The sequence below is a fragment of the Myodes glareolus genome, chromosome 3, assembly GCF_982192425.1.
Source record: "Myodes glareolus chromosome 3, mMyoGla1.1, whole genome shotgun sequence".
NCBI lineage: Eukaryota > Metazoa > Chordata > Mammalia > Rodentia > Cricetidae > Myodes > Myodes glareolus.
Genome location: NC_142028.1, coordinates 60,041,202 through 60,068,827, shown reverse-complemented (window position 1 = coordinate 60,068,827; position 27,626 = coordinate 60,041,202). Strand labels below are relative to the sequence as shown.

The following is a 27,626-nucleotide window of genomic DNA, read 5'->3' as shown; positions in this document are numbered from 1 at the left end:
TCCTCACCTCTGGTACCCTCAGGAGCCCTCTAGGTCCCACCGCGCATTCATTCTTAATCACCAAGTGTTTGTTATCCTAACCGCAGCTTCACAGATCTCTGCTCCGTAACCCTCCCCCTTCCAGTCTCATAGTGGCCTGTACTGCATGTGTTAGTTCACTGGGTCACTGCCATCTTGTTGCGGCTTCTGCTTGACCAATAGAGAAAGATGGGCACAGAGAGGTTAAGTGGGCTGCTCTAGAACACACAGCCCGTTATAAAATTCTGCCTGTCTGTCCATCTATCTGCCCACCCACACTTCCACCCATCTGTCCCTCTACCCACTCATCTATTTATCCATGCATCCATCATCCACTCCATCTTTCCAGTCACAGGTCCATCCACCTAGACACCGAAGTGGAAGCGAAAAAAATTAAAAATGCATTCAAGGGAAGAAATCAGCCATCCAGCCATGTTTATTTGTCATGCTGTAACCCAGATGGGGAACTGGACGTGACCTCAGCACTGAGGGGCTCCCAGCACACAGGCCACAGGGCTCCGGGCTGTGGTCACACAGGCATTCGAGTTTCACCAGCATCTGTGGAGACAGAGTTCAGAGTGGCAGTCTCTCGGTGGCTCAACACCGTCAAGGTAGTTCCTTGCTGCCTACCTTGCACCCGTCCACAAATATAGTCACTGAGTAATACCCCGTGGGCCCACAGACGCTCAGGCAGACAGCTCCATGCATGTGATCTGATCTCCCAGGCACATGGAGATACACGCAAGCACATCCACATGTGAGCGTTCTGGAGGTACTTCACAGTGCTGTCACGGGAGTGTGTAAATGTGCATGCCTGCACGCGGGTGGAAATGCATGTGACACACATGAACATACCCCAGCCTTCTGGAGGGGGTTCCTGGTTGAGAGCCTCAGATGCAGTCGGGTCTGCGGCAGAGGGGCCACACCCACCACTTTCGCTATGGTTGGTCAAGGATTCTTGGTGTCCTCCTCCTCCCTGCATTCTGGCCCCTTCTCTGAGGATGGCACCTCGCCTGTAGGCACATAGGCAGTGGCTGGGCTGGGGCGGGGGTACCAGCATCCCTGAGCTCGCCTCTGCCTGATGATGAATGCCAGGACCCATGATAATCACAAAATATTCAAGACACTGACTCATCTGTCACTGTAGCTCCTCCTGAGATCGCCTCCTAAGATTACCCTTCCAAGAACTGAGCTTAGCAAGTGAAGGCCGGGGGACTCTCATTTAACACAGATGATACCCCATCCCAGGCATGTGGGGACTGCTATGGCCCCCTTGGCAATTGGAACTCCAAAACCCAGCTGTATGAGGGTCCCCAGAGGACCTGCCCACACACCTGGCCTTGTCCCCCTGCCCCTGAGTGAGTACCAGTGTTAAGAAGAAGCACAGGCCATGGGGCAGCACAGGTAGACTCCATATAAATAAAATATCCATAGAAAAATAGTCTCTTAGAAACCCTCTTATCCAGTGGTTCACTTTCCAGAGCTGGGACCTGCTGGGAGGTGACGACTCCTGTCCGCTCGCGCGCACTCTTCCCAGCGGGACTTTCCTAACAGTGAGGTTTGAACTGAGGAAGGCAGAAGAATTGGGGCACATCCAGGAGAGGAACAACTCCAGATCTGGACCAGCTTAAATTCTGGATAGGTAGCAGCAAACAGCAAAAACAAAACAAAAAATACAAATGTATGTGCATATATATCTATATGTGTATAAAGACCGTCTGCGCTTTGTACCTAACATCTAGTGCTGCAGAAGGGTACTTGCAAAACCAACTAGTAGAAACATCTGCATAAAGAATAATTATGTACAGCTGTCCATCGCTCCCAGTCCTGGTGACAAAGTCGTCCCACCAGGACCTCACGCAGTCCACTTTGATTGCAGAAAACGGATCCTGACGAAGTGGAAGAATTCTCTTTAATTAAATAAATTAATATTATTTCTTATCAGAATAAACTGTTAAATATTGCTATGACGAGGCCCGAGGCTCCAGAGTGCCTGCCGCAGAAAACTTTGCTCCAGCTGTGGAGGGGCCCCGGGCGGTGTCAGGGGGAGGGTGATCGAGCAGCATCCGTGTGGAATAGAATGGGCGAGGCCTCTGAGAGGGTCTTCCCACAGGAGTCTGCAGGAAACCCAGTGTACCCTTCCCCCCTCAGCAGAAAAGACAAGGTCAGTGCTTCTGTGGTTCCCTGTGAGTATTCAGGTGGTGGCCAACAGGGAGACTGTGTCCTGCCTGCGATCTGACCTGGGACCTCCGTTCACTTGCATGTATACATCTCGGTGCGCTCACTGCACGTGTTGCACTTGACGTAGCAGCACCAGTGGAATTTGCAGTTGCATTGCCACACTCGTGCATACTGGTGTGTGTTGTAGCCGCGGCCGCAGCACATGAGGTCACAGCCACTAGCCTGAGGGGCTGTCTTATTGCAGGCACGGCCCTGCGTGCCCACACTGCCTGTCACTGGGTCCTCTTCACAGTAATTGGGTGACTTCTCGATGTACACCAGGTCAGTGTCCATGGGCTTACGGTAGGACAGGGGTTTCTTGATCTTCAGGAAGGTGGGCCTCTTGTTCCGGCTGGCACGCACCGGCTCCACGTGGACGGCCTCATTGTATTTGTCTTTGAGCACGTAGCCGAGCTCTCGGAACTGTGGCAGCGTGGTCCAGCAGGTCTTGGTGGTGCAGGAACCTGACACGCCATGACACTTACACTCCAGCTTCATGTTCTCCTCCAGAATCTGCAGGGCCAACAGGGAAAAGCACGGAACTCGTCACTGCGGTTCACGGCCAGATGCAGGCCCAGCCCACCCTCCAGGCCCTCTTGGCCAGCTATGGCTTCCATTTTCTTCTTTGGTACAGGCAACTTCGGCCTGAACCTCTGTCTCCACAGCCTGAACACAGTGCTCGCTCTCCCCGGGTGTGTGTGCCCTGTTTGGTCCCAACTTCTTCTCATTCTGCTCTCCCAGTTTGGTGACCCTAGCCCAACTCAGTCCACATGCACGCCCATTCTCTTTGGTCTGAGTAGGCCTGAGATCAGTTTTGAACCATGTTTATAACACAGGAGGGTTTGGTTTAAAAGACGGGCTTTTCAGATTCCTTACCAAACCTGTAACATCTGTCAACCCTGAGTGAGGACAAAATCCTGCTTCAGCTTGGCCGATGTAGATGTTGGCCCAAAGTCGGCACAGTTTCTCTGGTGTCCTGGAATAGCCATGGCTTATACGCTGCCCAGGGGCCCCTGGCAGTAGGTCCCTGAGCTGAAGACTGGTCTCCAAAGCTCTAGTGATATAGTGACCACCCCACTATATATATCTAGTGTATATATATCTAGTGTATATATATAGTGTATATATATGTATGTATATATATATATATATATATCTAGTGATATAGTGACCACTAATAGTGACCATTAGGCCTTTCCTTTCTGTAGCCATTGTTGACCTGGGGCTGTGGTGACCTTGAACAGGCCCTTAATCAGGTGAAGTCTGGCCAAATTCTGCTAACTCTGCACTCTGAAAGTCTCAGAGATTTCACTGGATTCAGTCACAACTGCCCTGGCCAGGGCTGGTCACCCATGGGGCAGCCAGCTGTCTCCCTGAGGTGCCGACAGCAGCAGAGGAAATCTATGGAGGTCACATCCTTTCATCCTAGCTCCTACCTTTCGAGGCCAGGCTAGACCCTGGTTTTTGAGCTGCCAGTACTCCTAGTCGCCTCCCAGGTCAGACATTGTGAGGCTTCAAAATCCCTACAGTAACCTGTCTCCAGCACCTTTCCAGGACTAGCCCCCAGCAGGTACTCGGAAGAGGGCCATTTGAACTACCTCCTATGAAGTCACACCTCTGGGTCCCAGGTTAAAGGAGGGTGGATAGGCAGGCTAGGGTCTGCCACTCACATCGACACTGCACACAAAGGGAAACCCAGGAGGGAATAAATACACATCTGGGCCTAGCCTTGGCTGGCTGGCCCTTGGAAGCTGCTGGGGAGTTGCTGCTCCTGCTGGATTCCCGCTGGACTGTATTGGAGCATGTGCCCCTACTATCAAAAGTCCCAACTCCTGCTGGACATCTTCTTGTCCTGGGCTCACAGGCCTCCAGTCCCAAGCAGTGGGCCATCCTTTTAGACCCACTGATTTCATCCTATGGATTAAGAAACCTGTTTGAGTAGTTCTATTCTGATTCAGCTCATATGCCAGAAAAAAAAAAAAACTACCTCCTCCAGGAAGCTTCCCCTGATTATCAAGGTAGGCTCCTTCCACTTGTCCGTCCCTGACTCTGTCTGTCTCCTGAGCAGTGTTGAGCCTCCCATACTACCGTGTTCTCAATTAAGGGAGAGCTCTTTGGGACACAGAGGAACTCTGCCCTAGTGGCCTGTCTCAGGGCACTTAGAGCCAGAGGGACAAGTGCCTGGCCATTCCAACTGAGGCAGTGACACAGGTGGACAGCACCCACTCCAAAAGGTTCCTCAAGGCTTAGTGTCTACCTGTCTCCTACAGAGTTCAGATCTGAATTCCCCTCTCAGCCTGCACTTCTGGAAAGCCCCAACTGGGACAGTCATCAATCCATGACAACTGACCCGCTGTAGCCAAAGTGCTGACTTCTGCCTGCAAGGAGGGAGGAGAGCTGTTTGGCCTCGGGGGCATTCTATCATTCCCTTGTTCATTTTGCAAAGGACGCACACTCTATGCTGCTGGCATTGCTTCAGGCAGAGGTGGTAGGAAGCATTCTCTAGGAGGCCTGGTGACAGTGGACACTGGCCCTGCCTGCTCCGAGGTGCAGCCTCTTCTGTCTCTGAGCTTATGATTCTAGACCCAAGGTAGCCATGGGATGCACTGAAACTTGTGAGCACTGTGGGCTGAAGGAGTAGCAAGGAACACATGGAGAAGGGTGGGGGCGGGCTTCAGGAAGGCAAGATCTGCCCAGGACCCAGGGAATAAGAAGGACTGGCTGAAACAGCACTGTCTGTGCCGGTGTGGGTGGGATGTAGACCCTGGGAGGAATGGGAAGGAGGTCCTGTGGCTGGAGGGTAGAGGCTCAGGGGGACAGAGCTGAGGAACTGGCCAGGCTGATTCTTCAGGGCAAGCAGCATCTGGATCACCATGTAGGTAGCCACAAGATCATTAGGTTGGAAGAGACAGAGTCAGGAGAGACACTGTCCTCTGTGCCCAGGCCAGAGATGATGCAGGCAGAAGACACGGGAAAAGAGAGGAGGCAAAATGTACAGTGACTGCTAGTGAACCATCACAGGGGCTGCTGGGTGGGGAATCTTGCACTGAGTCAGGAGCCTGGAAGCTGGGCTTGAGGAAGAGCGTGTATCCAGAACACAGGGAGCATATTCAGGCTGAGCCAGGACACACATTCAGGCTGAGCCAGTGGCCAGGATGCAGGGCTTCTTCAGAGCAGGGGGGGTCTTTTGGTACACCTGGACCCTGGCTCCCATTACCTGGCATGCCTAGTGGAGGTCATGTGGAGTCCCAGAAAGAATTCTGTTCCTTCTACAGACTAACACACGATGAGTAAAAGCACCAGAAGAGAAGCAAACACCCAAAAATCTTAATCTTAAAATTGGTTGCAAAAGTACAGACTGGGAGAGACTGAGAAAGACTGAATGTTTCAATGACCACAGAACTACCAAAAAGTCAGCAGTCTGAGGCCATGTTGACGGATGCCTAATGCACGCACAGCAAGAAGGGTCATCCCTTATGCTTTTGAGAGTGGAAGAAGAGCAGCCAAGCCTGGTGGTGCACCTCTGTAACACCGGCACTTGGGAAGCTGGGTTAGGAGAATTGCTGGAGTGAGGTCCTGTCTGTCAAAAGGCAGACAAGGGGTCAGTGCAGTTCAGCCCGGAGAAAGCAATGTCCAGGGTCCCTAAGTCCCTGGACTCTGTGGTCCCACAGGCTCCGCATTCCTGTTTGGGACAGGGCAAGCAGGAAGAATGGTGTGACTAAGGGGCAGGACTTGGGTCCTGGTAGGAGGGTCTTCCTGGGCAGCAGAGCATGCTCAGTGGGAGGCTAGCCTTCTCTCCTCAGCTCACCCCTGCTGGGACGGGGCTCATGAGAAAGGGAAAGTTACCTGTCTCAGAGCATACACAACTATCAGTTGGCTCCGCAGAGGGGAGGCTCCTGCACCCAGTGGGTGGGGCTGCAGCTGAGATCCTTCTCTGTCTCCCAGCAGTGCCCCAAACCTGTCTAAAGCAGCAGGAAGGATTTTCCGCACCGCCGGAGGGAAAGACATCCATCTCTTTCTGACAAGTCCTCCAGGAAGTGCCAACAATGTACCAGGTGCTGCCCAGAGCCCAGAACTCCTCAGGGTGGGGTGCTCAGGTTTGGGAAGGCCTGGGGAGAAATTTGGCTCCAGAAAATTCCCTGACTCATACAAAAAGCCAAGTAGATACTATCAGAGTCTGCCTGCTGGGCCTGCCCCAGCCGCTCACAGTGGTGGTGGCAGTGACACAGAGGACCCGGAGGACAGGATGGGTTTTGAGAGGAAAGAGATTGGACATGATCTTCGGATCCCACTCAGTCCATGCCATAGGTCACCCGTTACTAAAGTGTAGGTCACGCTCCACAGCATCCAGGGGTCATCTCATTCTACATATTGCTTCCCTACATTGAACATCACTGTTTCTGTCCATGACCCCCAGTCAGGAGCCACACTGAAGCTATCCGAGCTTCTCAACAGATCAGGACTTCCTGCTTGTTGGGCTGGATCACCTCTGCCGAGCCCTCCTCAGGAATGTGCCTCTGTCTAGGAATGCACTACCTCCAGGATCTCGGGTCTATTCATCTGCACCACAGGTCTGGCCTTCCTCAGCAGGACACTCTTTTTTTGGTACTTTGTTTTCTAGAAGGCTGACATGGCTAACCCTGGCTCCTCAGTGAGGTTTCCCTGACCACCAAAATGGAAGTCACCCCACTGGTCACTGTTTCTAGCTGCCAACAGCCCCCTCTCCAGTTCCCACCAGACATCTCCCCAGTTCCTATCAGTCAACTGCTTCAGTTCCTATCAATCCACCCCCCCGTTCCTATCAGTCATCCCCTAGCTCCCATCAGTCACCCCCCAGCTTTTATCAGTCACCCCCCAGTTCCTATCAGTGAACCCCCCGTTCCCATCAGTCACTCCCGCAGTTTCTACCACTCAACCCCCCAAGTTCCCATCAGTCCCTGCTTAGTTCCCATGGCCACTCCCCCTTCTGCTCCCACCAATCAGTACTCCCAGTTCCCACCAGCTATTTCTAGTTCCCACTAGTCACTTCTCCCAGTTCACACCAACCATTGGTAAGGATCAGCTGGTGACTTGATCCAGTCACAGCCAATCAGAGTAAGTCTTGGGAATTGGGTGTGAACTGAAAATATGTTGGTTGTTTCTCACTCGAGATGAACAAAAGGGAAAGTGAAGCCCACAGCTGTGGGCAGACATCTGGCCAGCTCGGGAAGCTGAATCTGGTACCGACTAAGAGAGAGAGAGAGCTGGGAAGTAGGAATGCATGCAGCTGGTTCAATAGTGTTTGTGCCCAGGATCAAGCTGGACCTGGATTCACTGTCAGAGGACCCTTCAGTCCCAGGAATCAGTGAGTTCTCTGTCTGCTGGAGTTGTGTTAATACACTCTGTATGTGTGTGTGTGTGTGTGTGTGCATGCGTGCACGTGAAATAGTCTCTAGTTGATAGATTTGGGGCCACAAACAACATGTCCGGTTGCTAAGGACTAATTTGAATATTAAAAAGGACTTGGAGGCAGGTCCAGAGGTGCCACTGGGTAAAGCCTTGCTGTGGGAGTGGAGGACAAGTTTGAATTCCCAGAACTCACATAGAACTGGGCATAGTCACATGTACATTTGAATCTGAGTGCTCCTTTAGCAAGGCAGGCTGTAGAGACAGGAGACTACCCAGGAGCTAGAAGGCCAGCTAGCCTAGTGTATGTCACAATGAAGAGTCAAGAGACCCTGTCTCAAAGGAGAAGGGAGGTGAAGAATGACACCTGAGGTTGTCCTCTGACCTACACACACACACACATGCCCCACAGCACATGTGTACCTGCACACAAACACACACAACACACACACACACACCACCACCACCACCACCACCACCCCTAAACAATTCAGAGGGTATGGGGAGGTCAGGGCCTTGGGGCCTGAGAATCTGAGTTAGCTGACATTGCTGCTTCTTTCCCTGGTCCCCTCTGAGGCATCCACTCTGAGTCATTTGTGCCTCAGGTGGTGAGCAGGGATCCAGGTGATCAGATTCTCTGTGGTACCATGCTGTAACAAAACATCCGGAGGCAGGGAGCACTTGCTCTTCCCCACTGCTTCTCCTCCTTCCTGCTCCTCCTCCCCACTGCTCCTCTTGCCACTGTTCCTCCTCCCCACTGCTCCTCCTCCCACTGCTCCTTCTCCCCACTGCTCCTCCTCCCACTGCTCCTCCTCCTTTCACTGTTCCTACTCCTCCTGTTGTTCCTCCTCCCCGCTGCTCCTCCCCACTGCTTCTCCTTCCACTGCTCCTCCTCCCACTGCTCCTCCTCTGGTTCCCTAGCCTTCACAGCTCCTCCCTATCTCTCTCCTCTCCTCCTGCTCCCCTCCCCTCTTCCTCTGGCCCATCCATCATGAGCCAAAAGCTGCCTTGCACTTAGCTGCAGCTGTGTTCCTCTGGGCGACTCAGATGAAAGAGGAAAGCAGCTTTTTTCTGCAAATACTTGGGGTATTTTCTCTTTGGTCACATTCTTTAAGGCACACTGAGTGCACTCACTTCAAGCCAGCGTCCCTGTCTGGCTCAGGTGGGTGCAGGCATAGTTACATTCCACAGACTGGGGCCCCTACAGCCCTTGTGCTGCAGACCTGAGCATGGAGGACATGCCCAGGAAAAAGGGCTCTTTGGGCTCAGCCGGAGAGGATTTCTGGTGTAAAGCAGACACCACTGAAAAGCACTGTCTGTGGGTCACAGAGGACCAGAGGCTGTGTGTGACTCCCTGCTGTCCTTGAGCTACTGGACTCGTCTGCAACCTGTCCTCTAACTCTGGGGTCTTATGTGAACTTGCCCTTCAGAAATGGCTCAGTCTTGTCTCCTCTTAGGTTCACACTCCCTAGGTACACCTGAATGCCTGGCACTGGTCTGCTGTGGTAAAACAGTCAGATGCAACAAGTGTTCACACACACACACACAGCTCCACAGGTTACACACCCTTGCGTTCACCACCACACAAGCAGTGCCAGGTTTCATTTGCATATGTATTCAGACCCTCCCTCAAAATCGCATGTTCACATGCCTCCACACACCACACGAGACACATTCGTGTACTTGTACACACACACACACACACACACACACACACACACACACGTTCATCTTCCCGGCACATGCAAGCTTCCATAAACATGAGCATATGCACACCCTCAGACATGGTGTGAATCCAGCTGAGAGGCCAGCAGAGAGACTCCTTCATGGCAGTGGGCCTGGGCTAGGCCTCAGTTTCTCCCACTGTAAGCTGAGGCTGCTGTAATCCCTTCACGGAGCTCCCGGGGACACTTAGAGCCATTTCAAAAGGACAGAAACTGAGCCCTGGGGACAGTAGTCTGCTCACAGACGCCTGCCTGGTGTCTCTCCTGAGCTGATGAACAGACAGGTCCTGTGGACTGTCCTGTGGTCCAGGTTGAGTAGACTGAGGCTTCAGGTGAGACGGCTGGGGGGGCCCTGCCTGTGATGGGAAAGATATAGGGTTGGCAAACCTACATGCTCCCAGCAATCTCTGCGGTGTGAGCGGACTTTTGCCTGTCTGCTCTTTTTTTTTTTTCATTCTCATTCATCTTTGTGCCACATGATTTTATTCCTGGGCCAGGCCTAGAGGCGGGCAGCCGGGTAGAGAGACAGAGAGAGAGAGAGAGAAAGAGAGAGAGAGAGAGAGAGAGAGAGAGAGAGAGAGAGAGAGAAGGAGACTTACGCTGTAGGGTGAGCAGCAGTAGCCCAACAACCACCACCGGCAAGAGGCTGAAGCTCTTCCAGCAGCGGCGGCTCTGAAGGAAACAAACTCCCCTCCTACAACCTGTCTGGAAGATACTTGTAAAGTAGAATGCTCCACTTCTGGGGTTGTCTCAGTGGTAGAACACTTGCCCAGCATGCAGAACATTCTAGGTTCAATCTCCTGTAGAAGAGCACACTTGTTCTCTCCCCCCACCACACACACATGCTCACTCACACACACATACCAATCCAGACAGATGAGGTGGTAGCAGCCTTGGGCCATGGCTCCCCTTGCTCAAGCTGTTAATAATGCTAGGATCGGGCTCTCAAAAGTCTTACTATCCCAGAGGGATTGTGGGTAGAACAATGGATTTCTCTTCAAATCTTCGATTGAGCAGTAGGGACCAATGCAAAAAAGCACCCACCAACCTGCTGCTTTGACTGGCCCCAGGAGATCTGGGATATGGATGGCCTACGCAGCCCACTCTAAGACCAGACATCTGCCAATCCCTCCTTCTCTTTTGGCTCTAGACCCGTGCCCTTTTGTAGACAGCTCTAAGGTGGCAGAGCCTGGGCACATGGACAGAACTAAAGGCAAACCGGAAGCCACAACGACAGTAGCTGGAGTGGAACGACTCCCAGGGCCCTCGGTGGACAAATTCGCTTTGATAACATCTTAGAAACGGAGGCTGCTTGTCAGAGTCCACTAAAACACAGTCGAGGGGCCACGGGAAGGGGGATCAGTCCACCGGGACCCAGCAGTCCTTAGGGCTGTTGTCACTCAGCAGCTAACCACCGAATACCGCTGTGACCTGAAGCTCCCGCTGGCACCTCAAGCTCCAGCAGACCCGACCTCAAAACAAGCTGTGTAGATTTCTCTTTCCTAAACCCTCCCAGTGGCCTTTGTTCCCCCCCTACCCCGCAAAACAGAGGCTCGAAGGCATGCACATATGTGTTTCAGATTGCATGGCTGTGCTTGGTCTATTTCCCCTGAAAAGATCTGAGCTGGGGACTAATCTCTGCGTTTTGTTTGACTTTGACACTCCAAACTGTGGTCTCTCCATGTAACGGAATAGTCTTCTGCCATGAAAAGGAAAGAAATGTTGTTACTCAGATTTCTGTCACCACCATGGAATTACTGAAGTCACCAGTTCATGGGGGTCGGGTGGTAAAGACTTATTTGACACCTGTGGTGTCCAAAGTCTCTTTCCATGCTTGCTTTGGGGCTGTGGTGTCACAGTGCCTCATGGTGGAAACACTCAGAAGAAAGCTGCTCATGGCAACCAGGAAGCAGAGAGAGAGAGAGAGAGACAGAGAGAGAGAGAGACAGAGAGACTAGAGGCTGGATAGGTAAGGGTCCCATGCTCCCCTTCAAAGACATGCTCCCAGACAGCTAACTTCCCCTCTCTAAGTCTTTAACAGGTGGGCTTTGGGGGTGAGGCTCCAGGTCCAAGCAGTATGCTACAATGCGGAAGTGCCCTACACATGACAGTCATGAACAAAGCCTGTCACGGGACTACCTGCAATATGATCCTACTTACATGAAACATCTAGAATAGGCAAATCCACAGAAACAGAAAATAGATCCGTAGTTACCGGGAAACTGGGGAAGAGGGAATGACAGGTAAGACGATGGCTGATGGATTGACTTCCTTTTTTTTTTTTTTTTGAGGTGGGGGTCTCACGTAGCCCAGATTAGCCTTGAACTCCCAATCCTCCTACGTATGCCTCCCCTCTACTGGAACACAGGGCTTGTTGGTTTGCTTTTGGCCTATGACAGTCAGTAGTTACTAAAACCTTTTTCTTTTGAGTATTGAAGCTTTTAAGTTTATTTTGGTGGTCGGTGTGTATCTCTGCGAACCTGTTAGGAACCACTGAACTTCACACTGTGATTGTGTGGCACACGGATGGCTCAGGCAGGAAAGCTACTGCAAAAATCAACATTAACAACAATTTAAAAAAAAACCCATGGGAAGCCAGGCAGTGGTGCCACACACCTTTAATCTCAGCACTTGGGAGGCAGAGGCAGGCGGATCTCTGAGAGTTTGAGGCCAGCCTGGTCTACAAGAGCTAGTTCCAGGACAGGCTCCAAAGCTACAGAGAAACCCTGTCTTGAAAAACCAAGCAAGCAAACAAACAATAAAAACAACCCTATGGGGCCAGCAGCCCTGAGCATAGTTACTCCTGTGTGTGCAAAGTATGACCCTGGCCTGGTGTATGGGTAGTGCCTGCTTTTCCTCCCAAGCTTGGCTTCCCAGCCCTGCAGAGTCAATGGGGACTGAATTTCCAGAAGTCTGACCCAGGCTCTCATAGGTTCCAGTTTCACTGTGCAGAGCCCTCTGTTGTGGGGTCCATGAGGCATCTGGATTAAGCCTCCTCCTGGGAGATGCTCAACAGGCATCTGGGAGTTAGAAATGGCTGATCTCAAGTAGCTGGGACATACACGCTGGGGCATCTCCTCTGAGATAAACCTTTTTTAGCTGGGTCTTATATTTCATTTTTGTCAGATGGAACTGGGGTTCTTCCAGTTGAGTGTCTGGTCTTGACCCCACAGCAATTCCCAGTTGAGTACAATGGGCCTCTCCCTCAGGCATGGATAGCAGACATGGTGGAGGGGACATGGACTCCCTGGTATTGCTGTAAACTTCAGGATCTGCTGCAGAAGCCAGGACCTGGAGCTCCCAGGAACTTGGGCTGTCCCAGCCCTGTCAACCAAAGATGTCGTGCTTTCTTTACCATTCCAGAGACTTCAGGGTCCAGGCCACTTCAGCGGATCCACAGAAGTGAAAGTGGCTGAAAGTTCCCCTGGAGTCACGTCATGCTAAAAGTAAAAGACCTGGAGTATCTTACTGTGGAGAAGAAAGATCTTTCACTTCAAGTCCCAGGTCTGTCACCTTCCAGCTGGGTGACTCTGAGGATGGTGCTTAGTGTCTCTGAACCTGGTTCTCTGACCACAAAACCAGGAACTGATAAGAGAAGCTACTGCTGGGAGCTGGGAGCTAAATGAGGTGGAGAGAGATCCAATGGCCCATCTGGGAGGGGAAGGGGCTGCGGGACCTAGTACAACCTCCTCGTTTCCCCAGGATTGTCCTCAGCAGAAGTTTACAGCTGCCTTAGGGACCTGGGAAGTGAAGCTGCCTCTCCCCAGCCAGTCCTAAGTCAGGTCTGGAGCATACAGTGGTAGAGTGGGCATCCTGGAAGCAATGTCATGTCCTAAACTAAAAGGTGCTATCAGCACAAACACAAGGTCACGGACAATTATCATGGAAAAGCAGCACACGAGACCTCGGTATTCTTATACTAGTTACATGCTGAAAGACAATAATAGATTAAATAAAGTACATTATTCCCTTAACAGCATCCTTTTTTTCCCCTCTTCAGTGCTGAGGATCAAACCCAGGGCCTTGTGCATACTAGACAAGTGCTCTACCCCCGAGCCACACCCCCAGGCCTCTTTTTGTCTTTTTGATGTGGTCACTAGGACATGTTACCCATGTGGCTTATCTTAGACTTCTATTGGATGGCACTGGTTGAGGTCCTTGCTGACCAGCTGTGGTCCTACAGTCAATGTCCCAGGCTGTTTTCTGTGGCTGTAACCGAATATTAGTGAGAAGGTAACTTCTAAAGAGTACAGAGTTATTCAGCTTAGTTTTAGAGGCCGAAAACCTAAACACACGGTGCTCACATCTGGGAAGACCTCGTGCCGTGTCACAACATGACAGAGAGTGTCACATGGGAGACAGAATAGTCCCGGAGCTCAGGTCTTTCCTCCTCTGCTTCTAAAGCCACTGATGCCATTCTGAGAGCTGACCTCAAGACTCTGTCTACCCCTAATCACCTCCCAAAGGCTTCACCTCCAGATCTCCATTGGGTTTTGGGGATTAAGTTTCCAGTACCCAAACTTTTGGAATATACATTCCAGCCCCAGCACCCAGCAGCACCTTCCTGGCTGGGGAGGCTGCAGGAGATGTGGAGCCGCGGGCCCTGCCCAGACCTGCCACCAGTCAGAGGGTGTTTCCACCCTCCAGGTGGTTTTCAGCCATGTGAAGTCTGAGGATCCCTGCAGGATCCTGAGCTTTGGGTTATATTGTGTGGTGGGGGGGCATGAGGAGTACAACCTCGGACAGAGAGTGGGAGCCCATGCCTGTAGATACATCTGATCTGTGGTAGCCTCCAAAGCCACCACTTGGCAGAAAGCACGCATGCTCTCAGAGAGAAAAGAAGTATGGCACTGGACAGTTGTACCCCGCATCAGCGGGCACCAGTAACTTAGGGCAGGCTGAGAAATCTTATCTCATAGGACAACTGAAAAATGGATCGATGCACTTGAAGTCCCAGACTTAGCCCCACCCCCACATTCCGTTTCTTTTTCTCTCAGAAAACTTGACCAACAGCACCCAGGGGCACTAAATATAGAAAGGGTGAGGGAGTAAATCACGGAAGTGCCACATGTTGCCCAGGGCCTGTTTCACGGTTGGGCTGCAAACCATTGAGAACTGGGAGCTGTAATTAAAATGCTGATGGCCTCCCAACTGGGAACCCTTCCAGGGGAGGAGAGAGGGGAGGCCCTCTACAGTAAACCATCCCAGGTTCAGTGGTCTCCACTGGCTTCCAAGACAGCCAGACACAACTGTCCTTGTAAGCCTTCACACCCCAGGGGCAGGTTGTTCACCTCCCAGGGGTGCCTACTCCGACCTCTCACACACATGTCCCCAGTGCATCCCTGCTCCCAGTGCTCCTACCTGTGACCTTGTCACCTCTCTAGTCACTGCTCACTTGGTGGGGCCACACTGGCCTCTGGGCTATTGAATGCTCTGATTCAAGTGGTATTCCCCAGAGGCTCAGTTTCCTTCACCTTTCACCTTTTCAGAGGTCTCCTCTATCTACCCCCAATAACATCCCATTCCTGTCATCTCTACCCTTCACTCTGCTTTATTTTTCTGACATGACATTTATTACTCTTTGACAATGGTTCTCTCTCCATCTATTTGTTGTCTGACTTCCCCCTGGAATGTCAGTTCTATAAAGGCAAGTGCCACACCTAATCCCAGAGCCTGACCCAGTACCGGACACACAAATAGGTGCTTGCTGGTATTTGTTGAGTGAATGAATGTGTGGATTTGCAGTCTTTTCTTTCAGCTGGTCTGGTGATCTCACTGGGAAAGTGTCCAACTTCCCAGCAATGAGCTCAGCTTTTTACTCATTCATTCAATCAACTATCTTTCCAAATAACTCTCCATCCATCCACCCATCCATGCATCCTGCTATCCTTCCCAACCTTACTTGTCCATATTTCAAATATTGATATGTAATTCATCCATGTACCTATGGTCTATCTATTCATTCACCTTTGTACCCATCCATCCACCTTCCAACTTTCCCACCCACCCATCCATCCTCTAACTTTCCCTCCCAGTCATTCACATGTTTATCCATCTATCAATTCACCCATCCAACCATCCATTCATCCATCCATCCATCCATCCATCCATCCATCCATCCATCCATCTATCCATCCATCCATCCACCCACCCATCTATCCTCCAACTTTCACACCCAGTAATTCACATGTTTATCTGTCCATCAATTCATCCATCCATCCATCCATCCATCCATCCATCCATCCATCATTCCATGCACATCTCCACCCATCCATCCCAAATCCCTCTTTTCTAACTATATAACTAACCATCTCTGCATCCATCTGTTCAGCCACCCTTCAATCCACACACCCATCCCCCGCCCCCCACCTATCTATCCATCTTTCCATCTTCCGCTCACCTACACGGCCATCTACCCACACACCTAGGCAGCCACGCTACCACTCAGCCATCTGTTCCTTTCCACCAGTCCCCACGCAGAGGCCTTCTCTTCTCCGTTCCCACAATGCCCTATGCTCCTCTGCATCAGACACGGTTTCTGCTGTCAGGTCTCCATGCAATTGTTCACTTTTTCCCTGCATCACCACACTGCACACCCCTCAAAACCAGCAGCCATGCTTCCTCTCTGATGTCCAGAACTGACACATTACAGGAGTCAGCACATGTTTCCTGAATGGGACATTTTCCCGTCCCTATCTTGGCTCAGGATTTCTGACTGGATTGTGGTCTCCCTGATGGAGGGCAACATTTTTTGAGTCATCTATGTATATGTTCATTTCCAAAATGCAGTTAACATGAAGTAGGCACATATAACAAATAAAGTGAGAGGCACAGAGAGATGTGAGTATAGTGAACGTGGCTTCTGGCCACTTCTGAATCCATGTTCTGGCTCTTTATTTACTGGCCGTGTAATCTTGATCTTGGGCAAGTCACTGACCCTGAGCCTCGGTTTATAAAGGAAGATTATGAGAGTGGTTACCTCATGGGCTCTTAGGAGCACTGTGTAAGATAATATGTACAAAGTGCTTAGAATAATGCCAGGTTTATGATGAGAGCTGCATTGAAATAAACCTTGTCCCAGTTGCTCAGTGGGACAAGGAATGGAGGGGACAGACCCTTGAACATGGTGGGGGGGAATCTTTGGGCCTGAGCCCTCCCACTGGAGGCCTTCTACAGCAAGCACTCTGACTTTCCCCGGTCATGTTGGGATCACTGGCAAACTCCCAATATTATGTCAGGTGGTCGAAAGTGCTATGTGGGAAAACAAAACACGGGCGGGAACAGGAAGTGGTGAGACAGATGGGGGCAGTTTCCAGAGGGGTGGTCAGGAAAACCCTTCTTAGGTGATATCTGAGCAAGGACTTGAGGATGTGTGGTGGGGTGAGTGTTGGGGGTGCAGCAATGAGAAACTGGCAAGTGCAAAGGGCCTGAGGCAGGGGAATACCCAGCATATCTGAGACCAGTGAGGAGGGCAGTGGAGGAGGAGGATACCAGGCAAAGGGGAAATAGGATGTTGGGTTGGAGCAGAGGAGGACCGAGGTTGGGGAGGGTCTTGTTGGATATTTTGAAGATTTCAGAATCTACGCTGAGATAGAAGGGAAGAGTGTGAGGTTATGACAGAGGCTGAAAGATGCAATTTCCATTTGAAGACTGCAGCCTCAGTCAGGGGGCTGCCAGGAAGAGGTGCCTGTGAACCCGAACACCAGGCAGGGGCAGATTCTGCTTGCAGGAGATTTGAACTCAGGGTCTGGTGCACAGGTGACTCCTGGGTAGCTGTAGTAGGCAGAAGTAGGGCAGTAGGTGAAGCGCCACCTGTGAGGCGTGAAAGGAAGCACACAGCCAGAGGCAAGGCCATGCTCTGTCCTTGGATGGCACTGCTGCTTCCTGAAGCAGGACAAGGCTATTCTAGGCCAACAGGCAGCCTGCAGCCAGGAGGAGGGCAGCTGCTGGATGTAGCAGGCAGGAGCGTGGACAGAAGTTCTGCTTGCAGATAAGGCTTTGTGGACAAGTTTGCAGGTCCTGGACAGGGCTCTCTACAGAGGAGCTGCGCAAGTTTGACTAACTGACCTAGAGGCCAATCTCAGGGACCTCATAGTGTCACACAGTGGCTTGGTCTCCTGTGGCCCTGTTCAGAAGTAACAAATCTCAGTGGCTTCCAGGCAGCTCCTTCTGCCCAGATCTTTCCAACAGGCTGTTTGAACAGGGATTCAGAGAAGGAGGAGCACAGAGCTAGCAAGAGCCTTAGGAATAGAACACAGATTCTAGCCAGGTGGTAGTGTGGGTCTTAAATCTCACCACTGAGGAGATAGAGGCAGGTGGATCTTTGTGAACGCCAGGCTAGTCAGGGCTACACAGTGAGACCCTGCCTCGCCCTCACCCCCCACTAAAAAAAAAATACCAACAACACGACTCTGGCTTTCATGTTACTTCTGCAACCCCTGCTTCTAAGACTCGTGAAGTCTCAGAGTAGCTACATAGGGCTCCGAGCTTTCCACAGAGGAAGATTGGCCATCCAGGACTTTGCAGGCAGTGGATCCAAGAAGTCTATTATTGGTGCCTCAACTCCCCCCTCCATGGGGGAAAGAAACTGAGCCTCAGAGACAGACAGCTATTCAAGATCATACAACAAATAAGCAGCCCAATCAAGCCTAGGAGGAAGCTCTTCCCATGCCCAGGCCATTTCTATTGCCAGCACAGAACAAAGGCCCAACTGGAATCCTTGAGAGTTAGAGCGGGGTGTGGCCAGCAACCCCACCTGCCCAGAGGAGAACAGCTTCCTGCAGCACAACCCTCCTGGTGGCACCAGAGCCTGGGGGCCATGCCTGCTTACAGCAGGGGCCCAGGGACTCCGCTCACCAACGTAGAGCTGCAAGGCTTGACCAGGAAAAGGTGTAAATAGTGAAGGTCTTGCATCTTTAGCCACCTCCCTTGGTCCAGATGTACACTACAGGTGCGTCCCCTTGGCTAGGCAGAAAGTCCTCTTCGCTATATTGTCACACCTGAAGTTTTCTGCGAAGGACACAGCTGTCCAGGATTAGCAGAAGTGACGGATTGGCTTCTAGAAGCCAGTCTTACCTTCCCTGCAGGCCCATGCCATCCCCTTCACTTATTTGATAACACCCTGAGTTCTGGTCCCCCTCCTGGGGACAAAGGCAATTGTGTGCCCAGTGAGGCCATTTTGACTTGGTCTCACTGTGGCAGTGTAACTGAGCTCCACCTTTGCCTCACTACACTGCCCCTCCCTTCTGGTTACTTTCCAGTAAGCTCTTGCCAGGACCAGCCACATGGGGGATACTTTCTGGGGGAAATCACATGGCTGGTCCTGGAGGCCAGGAAGGTGGCCGGCTATGGAGGCCTTCCTAAACTTCTCTATTAATGTTAAGTTCTGAATTCCCCATGCTCACCAGTGTCTAGGGGACTTCCTGTACCAGGGATGTCATGAGTTAACTATGAGCCACGCATGGACACCGAGTACTAGACTCCTAGGCCAAAGAAATGAGTTTTCCTCATACTCATATGCAGTTTGTTGAAACAGTCATGCGTGACTTAAGGAAACTATTCAACAACGTGACCCTAAACACTTTCAGTCCGTCTGAACACTCTATGAGGTGAGCCCATTTCACAGACGGAAACAATAGGCGCAGGAAAGCAAAGTGACAGGCTAAGGATACCCAGGCCAGAACCAGCAAGGCCAGGTCCAGCCTAATGCACAGCAGCACACACTGAACAGGGATGAAACCAGCACTCCCAACCCCACAGCCTGCCCTAGCCCTTGGTTGGCACCTCCCCAAGACACCAAGGCTAGGCCAGGCTGGGCTCTGGGAGATGCTGAGCTGAAGTTCATGCTTGCCTAGGAGAACAAGAAGGACCCTGCCGGTGAGGGCTCAGAGCTCCAAACTTGCCCTCTGCCCAACACAAGCCCAGAGCTGTGAAGGCCAAGGACTCTGCTTTAAAAGACATCAATGCATAAAACCTCTAAATCAACTGTTTCCTGTGGCCCCTCAGTGTCTTATTCTAGACGGAAGACAATGTCCACAACCAGAGCAAGACAGGTAGGTACACAGTTCACAGGGGGCTAGAAAGTGGGAATTTGGGGGCTGACAACCAAAGCTTCTAAATTGGTGTGGGAGAATTATCTATATTCTGTCAATCATAGTTTAATAAAACGCTGATTGGCCAGGCAGGCAGTATAGGCAGGAAAGCCAGATAGAAAGTAGAGGTGGAGCAAAGAGAACGGGAGTATTCTGGGAAGCAGGAACCTCCCTCCGCCATTCCTGCCCAGACCACTGAAGAAGCAACATGTAAGCTGACAGCTGAAAAAGGTACCAAGCCATGTGGCTAACATAGATCAGAATAATGGATTAAGATAAGTCATAAGAACTAATAAGTAGCCTGACCTAATGGGCCAATCAACTTTATAACTTATAGAGATCTCTGTGTGATTGATTTTTTTGGGGCCTTGCCGGTTGTGGGGTACCGGGCTGGACAGAAACCCCAACAAGCTGGCTCTTCATGTTACACTAAATGGCTTCAGAAGGTTCCAGAATTTTTGGATAATATCATGGAACCACTCACGGGAGATCAGAATTGAAAGAGGACAGCCCCAGAACCCTAGTCTGAAGCCAGCTTGAGTTCAGACGTCTAGGGTAATCTGAGCACTCTGTAGTCTTGGGCCATTTTACCTCTGCCCACCTCCACTTTTCCAAGTGACAGACTTGTGGCCAGGCTGGAGGTTTGCGGCTGTGGGGATTAAATTGGGATTGCACTGTTGGTGCTGATATTAGACTTGCCTGTGTCCTCCCAGCAGAGAAGCTTGTGTCCAGCAGTATCAACACCCCCCACTCCCCAACAAGAACCTGTGTGTTCTTCACCTGAGCCTGAACATGCCTTTTTCTATGTTGCTTCCTTCTGGGGCATCCTGGCCTGCTGAGGGCCTGGGGGACAATGACAGCAGGCTAAAGTCACCTTCTTCCTGGATGAATGGTCCAAGTTCCTTCGGGACTATGGTGTCCAGCCATTTTCTGAGCTATGCCTAGGCTGGGATTGAGTAGAGGAGGTGTTGGTAGCCCAGAGAAAAGTGATAGCTGGGGACCCATAGGCATTGCCCGTCTCTCTTGGAAGACTGAGCTATTCGGTCACTGGTTTCCACTCCTCCCTTATCTCATCCTCTTGCCCTGGATACTGGTCCTGGTTATCACTGTGGCGTCAATGGCAGGAGCTGACTGGGCCCAGCTCTGGCGATGTCATTGGATGAAGGGGAAAAACCCTAACCTTGCATGAACCCCCTCCACCCTGACCAGGGTCAGTCCCCTTCTGACCTGTCCTCAGTGGCTTTTCTAGTCCATGTCTAGCTCCCTCGGTATCAACAGCCTAGTCTTCTCCTATGCTCTCTTCCCCACCATGGCCCCAGCCTCTGCCACAGCTTCTCATGCAGTCTGTTCTACCACAGGGCAGCGTGCCAATCCCGGACTGCTTCTCCACCCTCAGATCCTTGGAAGAAGTCTCCAGATCCAGAGTAGAACTAAAATTCCTTCTCCTGGATCAATTCCTTCTCAGAGGCTGTACTCCTTGTCTGGGTACCAGGGCTGGGCAGAGGAACCAGACTCAGCCACTATGATGACCAAGCTTAAACAGATATGTCATCACACAGGTTAACATCTACAGCATGAAAGCCAGTAAGATGTGAGGCCAGTTCAGGCCAGACTCAGAAGAAAAACATCCCAGTCTAGCTTATGTGAAGTCTCCAGAATGGTCAAACTTATAGAAGCAGAGAGGAAAATGATAACGTTAGGCTGGGACAGAAGTGGGATTCTATGTTGTGGTTTGTAGCTTCAGTGGAGTGAGAGAAGGCTCTGGGTTGGGATGTTGGGACCAAGGCTGAAGATTTCAAGTTGCTGAAATCAGAGAATTTGATGGAGGTGCTGGCACAGGTGTGGGGATGGAGACTCTGGTACAGGTGTGGGGATGGAGGCTCTGGCACAGGTGTGAGGATGGAAGCTCTGGCACAGGTGTGGGGATGGAGGCTCTGGTACAGGTGTAAGGATGGAGGCTCTGGCACAGGTGTAAGGATGGAGGCTCTGGCACAGGTGTGGGGATGGAAGTTCTGGTACAGGTGTGGGGATGGAGGCTCTGGTACAGGTGTGGGGATGGAGGCTCTGGCACAGGTGTGGGGATGGAGGCTCTGGTACAGGTGTGGGGATGGAAGCTCTGGTACAGGTTTAAGGATGGAGGCTCTGGCACAGGTGTGGGTATGGAGGGTCTGGCACAGGAGTGGGGATGGAGGCTCTGGTACAGGTGTGGGGATGGAAGCTCTGGCACAGGTGTGGGTATGGAGGCTCTGGTACAGGTGTGGGTATGGAGACTCTGGCACAGGTGTGGGGATGGAGGCTCTGGCACAGGTGTGGGGATGGAGACTCTGGCACAGGTGTGGGGATGGAGGCTCTGGTACAGGTATGGGGATGGAGGCTCTGGCACAGATGTGGGGATGGAGGCTCTGGCACAGGAGTGGGGATGGAGGCTCTGGTACAGGTATGGGGATGGAGGCTCTGGCACAGGTGTGGGGATGGAGGCTCTGGTACAGGTATGGGGATGGAGGCTCTGGCACAGGTGTGGGGATGAAGGCTCTGGCACAGGAGTGGGGATGGAGGCTCTGGCACAAGTGTGGGGATGGAGGCTCTGGCACAGGTGTGGGGATGGAGACTCTGGCACAGGTGTGGGGATGGAGACTCTGGCACAGGTGTGGGGATGGAGGCTCTGGCACAGGTGTGGGGATGGAGGCTCTGGCACAGGTGTGGGGATGGAGGCTCTGGCACAGGAGTGGGGATGGAGGCTCTGGCACAGGTGTGGGGATGGAGGCTCTGGCACAGGTGTGGGGATGGAGGCTCTGGCACAGGTGTGGGGATGGAGGCTCTGGCACAGGTGTGGGGATGGAGGCTCTGGCACAGGTGTGGGGATGGAGGCTCTGGCACAGGAGTGGGGATGGAGGCTCTGGCACAGGTGTGGGGATGGAGGCTCTGGCACAGGTGTGGGGATGGAGGCTCTGGCACAGGTGTGGGGATGGAGGCTCTGGCACAGGTGTGGGGATGGAGGCTCTGGCACAGGTGTGGGGATGGAGGCTCTGGCACAGGTGTGGGGATGGAGGCTCTGGCACAGGTGTGGGGATGGAGACTCTGGCACAGGTGTGGGGATGGAGGCTTTGGCACAGGTGTGGGGATGGAGACTCTGGCACAGGTGTGGGGATGGAGGCTCTGGCACAGGTGTGGGTATGGAGGCTCTGGCACAGGTGTGGGTATGGAGGCTCTGGTACAGGTGTGGGTATGGAGGCTCTGGCACAGGTGTGGGTATGGAGGCTCCAGTATAGGTGTAGGGATGGAGGTTCTGACATGGGGATGATGATGTCTCTGGCACAAGTGTGATGATGTCTCCTGTGCAGATATGTTGGAGGACTCTGCACAAGTATGATGAATCATGTGGTCATGTTTCATGATACTAGTGGACTTTGAGCTGCTTAATGGTATATGCATAGTTGAAGTGGTAAGCTTTATATTAATCCTTTTAAAATAGATTAAAATTTTAATTAATTTTTAAAAACAACAACTTGTTGAATTAAAACAACTAATTATAAAATGGATAGGCTTAAAAGCTTAGATTTTTTATTTGAATCAGAGCTTTACTATATAGATCAGGCTGCCCCTAAACTCAGTCTACCTGCCTCAGCCCTCTGAGTCCTGGCCTTCCAGGCACATGCCACCACACCAGGAATTTAAATGCAAAACTTTTATAAGTAAAGTACTCTAGGGACCTAGGGTTGCAAAGGGTTCTTAGCTAACCTTCAAAGACTTTCATCCCACAAGTTCCAGGCTGCCTGAGCTACAGTGAGATGGTGTATAAAATCCAACAGCAGCCACAGCAGGCCCACTTTTGCTCTGTGAAAGGCCCTGTCATGGAGATAAAAAGACAAGCTGTAGACTGGGAAAAGAGTTGTAAACCATGGACCTGACAAAAGCATCTGAATAGAATAATAAAAATGTCTAAAACCAAGAGTAAAAAAAGCAAGCCAGACAGACACGTTCCCACCATGCCCTTTGGGGCATACAGACAGCAGAAACACACAAGAAGAGGTGCTCACCTCATCAGCCACTGGAGGTGTGGCTAGAACCCCAGTGAGATAGGGCACATACCCATCACAATGACAGAAATAAAAACCTGTGCTATCAGCATGTGTTGGCACGGATGTGGAGAAGCTAGGTCACTCACAGATGGCTTATGGGAGTGGAAAATGGCAACACTGATGCTGTTGCTTAACCTGGTATGTCCCCCAGAAGCCCCAGGTAGTAAAGAGCTGGTTCCCAATAGGTCGTGTAGGGGGTTTTCAAGTCATTGAAGGTGCCCTCAAAGGGGAAAGTGAGACATGGTTCACCCCATCCCTGTCTGTCAACTTCCAGACACAAAGTGTGCAGCTTTGCTCCCTCATACATCCTACTGTGATGAGCTGCCACCGACCTGAAGCAACAGAATCAACCCATCATGAGATGAATCCCCCAACACGAGCCAAGGCAACTCTTCCCCTTTACGGTTCAGTGGTCTCAGCAGTTGTCTTGCAAAGCTGACATCCCTCTGCAGGATGCTTTGCTGCTTTATCATAATGCTAAAGTCTCAGCAAGAGTATGTTGGCACTCCTGGCATTTAGTAGAGGGAACCTGACATGTATAGTCGTAGAAAAATCTGTCCACACACATTCGCTGCAGCTTTTTTTACGACGACCCAAGTTTGCCAACAAACCAGATGTCCTTCAGCGGGGGAACAGATAAGCCAAGTGTGCTGCCTCTGAGCCGTGGACTGTCATGTGGCTGCTGAGAGGCAAGAGCTACTGTGCCAATAGCAGCATGAATGAGTCTAGGAGGTAACATTGAGCAAGAAGGGATTCTAGCAGGGCAGTGGTGGCACACACCTTTCATCCCTGCACTCGGGAGGCAGAGGCAGGTGGATCTCTATGAGTTTAAGGCCAGCCTGGTCTACATAGTGAGTTCCAGGACAGCCAGAGTGGCTACAGAGAAAGCCTGTCTCAGAAAAAAAAAAGAAAGGATTCTATAGGCTGCACACTTCAGCACTCATATACAACCTTCCAACATGACAAAATTATAAACATAGGAGGTGGATTAGTGGTGTGTGGCAACTGGGAGTCCCGAGGGAGGGAAGGTGGCACACAGCCCTCAGGCTCTGCATCTCTGTGGTATCAATGCCAGAGTCCTGGGTGACAGCATCCTACAGGTCTATGGGCTGACACTATGGGGGAGCTGAACAACAAGTTCTTAGAGTCTGTGTTCTTCCAGCTTCATGTGAGCCCATAGTTACCATGGCATGAGCTTCATTCAGAATACACAAAACAGTTAAATTCAAAATTGTCATAAACAAAGAAGACATCTAATTGTGTGTCTCATAAAACATTTAGGACACATATAAAATTGATTTCTTCTCTCGAATCCAAATTTAACTGTGAATCTCTAATGACATCTGGCATCCTACTCCCCAGACACTTCCAGGAAACAGTAGACACTTGTCATTCATTCGTGCACTCTATAAACCTTTCTTGAACCCCACTGTGTGCGGGGCACCATTCCAGGCACAGAGGATTCAGCTGTCCTGCCCCCTCATGATGATGGTCTTGTGGTGGGAGGTGATGGACCATAAATACATGAAGGGCTGTGCAAAGAGAATAAATTCAAATGGCGGGTTGCCTTAAAAATTAAAAGCAGAGACCTGTCACTCAAAGGAACTCTATTTCAAATCCCCATGCAAAAAAAAAAAAGAAAAGAAAAAGAAAAAAAGAAAAGAAAAAAGAAAAAAGAGAAAGAAAGAAAAAAGGAAAGAAAGATAAGTTTAAGGCCAGCTTGGGCTATATAGCAAAACCATGTCAAGAAAGGAAGGAAGGAAGAGACAGAGGGAGGGAGGGAAGACAGGAGAGAGAGAGAGAGAGAGAGAGAGAGAGAGAGAGAGAGAGAGAGAGAGAGAGCAGAGTAATATACTGAGGCTAGGTGGGCACTGGGGAGAGAAAACTTCCTTAGAAGCTGAACTTCACCCTATGGGTAACTTGTGCAAAAGCCCCGGGTGGTAACAAGATTGTTTGCCCGGGAGCTCAGGACTGGAGGCTAGTGAGCACAGGAGAGCAAGGGCAAAGCGAGAGCTCCAAGTCTTCTACCCCACATCGGACCTGGAAAAGCCTCCGAAACCCAAGGCCACCCTCCTTCAGATCCCTTGAGCCCAGGATGCAGGCCTTTCCTGCAATTTCCAAGTGAGAGTTCATATCTGCTCTAAATGTGGGGTGAGACTTGTGAGCACAGTAGCCTGAGGGCTGCTAGCTGGCTTCCGGGGAGGTGCGGCCTGGCCTCTTGGGCACTTGACATGCCACACTGTCCACTCTCTCTAGTCAAGTATGCAAGTGGCTTCCAGCAGCAACGAAGTGGAGCAAGCCTTATCTGGGCCTCGCCCTTGCTGCCAGGGGCTGGGTCCCTGTTGTCCCCTGATACACTGGCCTCCCTGCAGCCATGCCCAGAGTAGAAAGCCAGCCCCCAGGAGCACCCAGACCAGACAGGGCAGGGCAGGAAGGGACAAGACCAACACCCCTTGTGAGCAAGAGGTGACTCCACACTCAGGTGGAATTCCATCCCCCTTAGCTCACCTCCCTGGAGCAAGGCACATTCCAGCAGGACTGGCCTGTCCCAGTGGGGGACCCTGTCCTCAGGCTGCCGGTCCTAGTCTCAACCCTCACTGCAGACAGGGGCTGTTGGCAGCTCATCCTTCCCCAGGACCCTCCAGAGCACCCCAGCACACTTCACCTTCCACAGCCTCTACAGCTTGGAGGAAGATACAATGTCAGTGTATCCTAGAGGAAGATACAATGTCAATGTATCTTAGAGGACTTAGAGATAATGTTGTCAGGCAAAGAAATAGCAGAAGTCACTGTAAGGTGCAGACCGGAGGGAAAGTTTCCTGTGCAGTGCGGGTCCTAGGATGGCCCTGTTCTGGTCACCTCCCTTCCAGCACCTCCCTCCCCAGAACCCTCCTGGTCTTTGTTTAACTCTGTCCATGCACCCCTCAGAGGCCTGGCGTCCTTAGCAGTTCCTGCTGCCCCCGCCCCCTCCAGTGGTTCCTGGGCCTGCTCCACAGAAGGTGCTGGAACCCTGAAGTCACCAGCTCTACACCTCCAAGCACCCTCCTGTGCTCTTCAAAACCTGTCTCCTTTGCCTAGCTCAGTGAGGAGCACACCCCTAAACATTGCCCAAAGGCTGCTTATTATACTTCCCCAACTCCTGGGTGTCGGCACCCGCTACCTCTCGGGCCTTTCGCAGCTCTCCATTCTGTGCCAGGGAAGGACAGGAACCCACCCAAAGCTTACCCTATCACACCGCTTCTGGCTATTTCTGACAGTGAATTTGATTTCAACCTCCCCAGCAACCTCACCCACCACCTGTTCCCAGCCTCGGACCATGGAGCCCCTACTGCTCTTTTAGGATTTAACAAAATTGTCCTTTTCTTTTTTTTCAATGCTGGAGGGCATCATGAATGCAAGGCACTCCACCCCTGAGTCTCATGCCTGCTTATGCTAACTGCCCTCTTCCCGGAATCCTTCTGCTTCCCCTTCAAGGCCTGACTGAAGATCCTTGTCTCCCATAGGAACCTGCACTGTTGCTGTGTTTTCTGAGCCACCTTTCTCCCGACGTTCAGCCATGAGTCAAAGGTTTGGCCCCTTTGTCTGACTCACACTTGCCTGAGTATCGTGAGGACACGGGCCATGAAGTAATTAATTCATCTCACTGCCATCCAAGGGATGGGAAAGAGATAATTCAAGGACACAGAGATTGCCATGAGTATTTAATGGCCATTATTCTCCAGACGTCTCTCTCCCTCTAGTGTCCTATGATTTGAACCACTAACCAGAACGAGAGAGTCTAGAACTCCATCAGCCTGAGCAGAGTGGCCTGTGATATCAGTAAGGAGGGATTTCAATTCCCAGCCCCCTTCCCCCGGAGCATCTACAGTCTCGGGCCTGCCTTTCTGTGACAGCCCCTGCCATGGCAGAGGCTAAACACATTGGTCCACTATGCCCCGGCCACCATGGCCTGGGTCTTGAGTCCACTAGAATCACACTGGTCCTCCTCCTTTGCAGGGTACACAGTAGGTGTTCCTGTAGCAATGGCCCCTCATTAGCCTGCAGAAGGCAGGGATGACCTTTCTCCTGGCTCTCCTGCCCCCACTTTCCTCTCACACCAGTTGCTGAGA

The 27,626-nt window shown here is 51.5% G+C and overlaps 1 protein-coding gene across 1 annotated transcript in view; it reads right to left on the bottom strand.

Moving 5' to 3' along the window:
* Nucleotides 1-422: 422 nt before the first annotated feature.
* Nucleotides 423-27,626, bottom strand: part of Wnt7a (Wnt family member 7A) — a 46,822-nt gene continuing 19,618 nt past the window's right edge. The window contains exon 4 of the mRNA XM_048438369.3: nt 423-2,751. Within this exon, the coding sequence (XP_048294326.3) occupies nt 2,272-2,751 (480 nt within the window). The 3' untranslated portion in view covers nt 423-2,271. The remainder of the gene's footprint in view (nt 2,752-27,626) is intronic.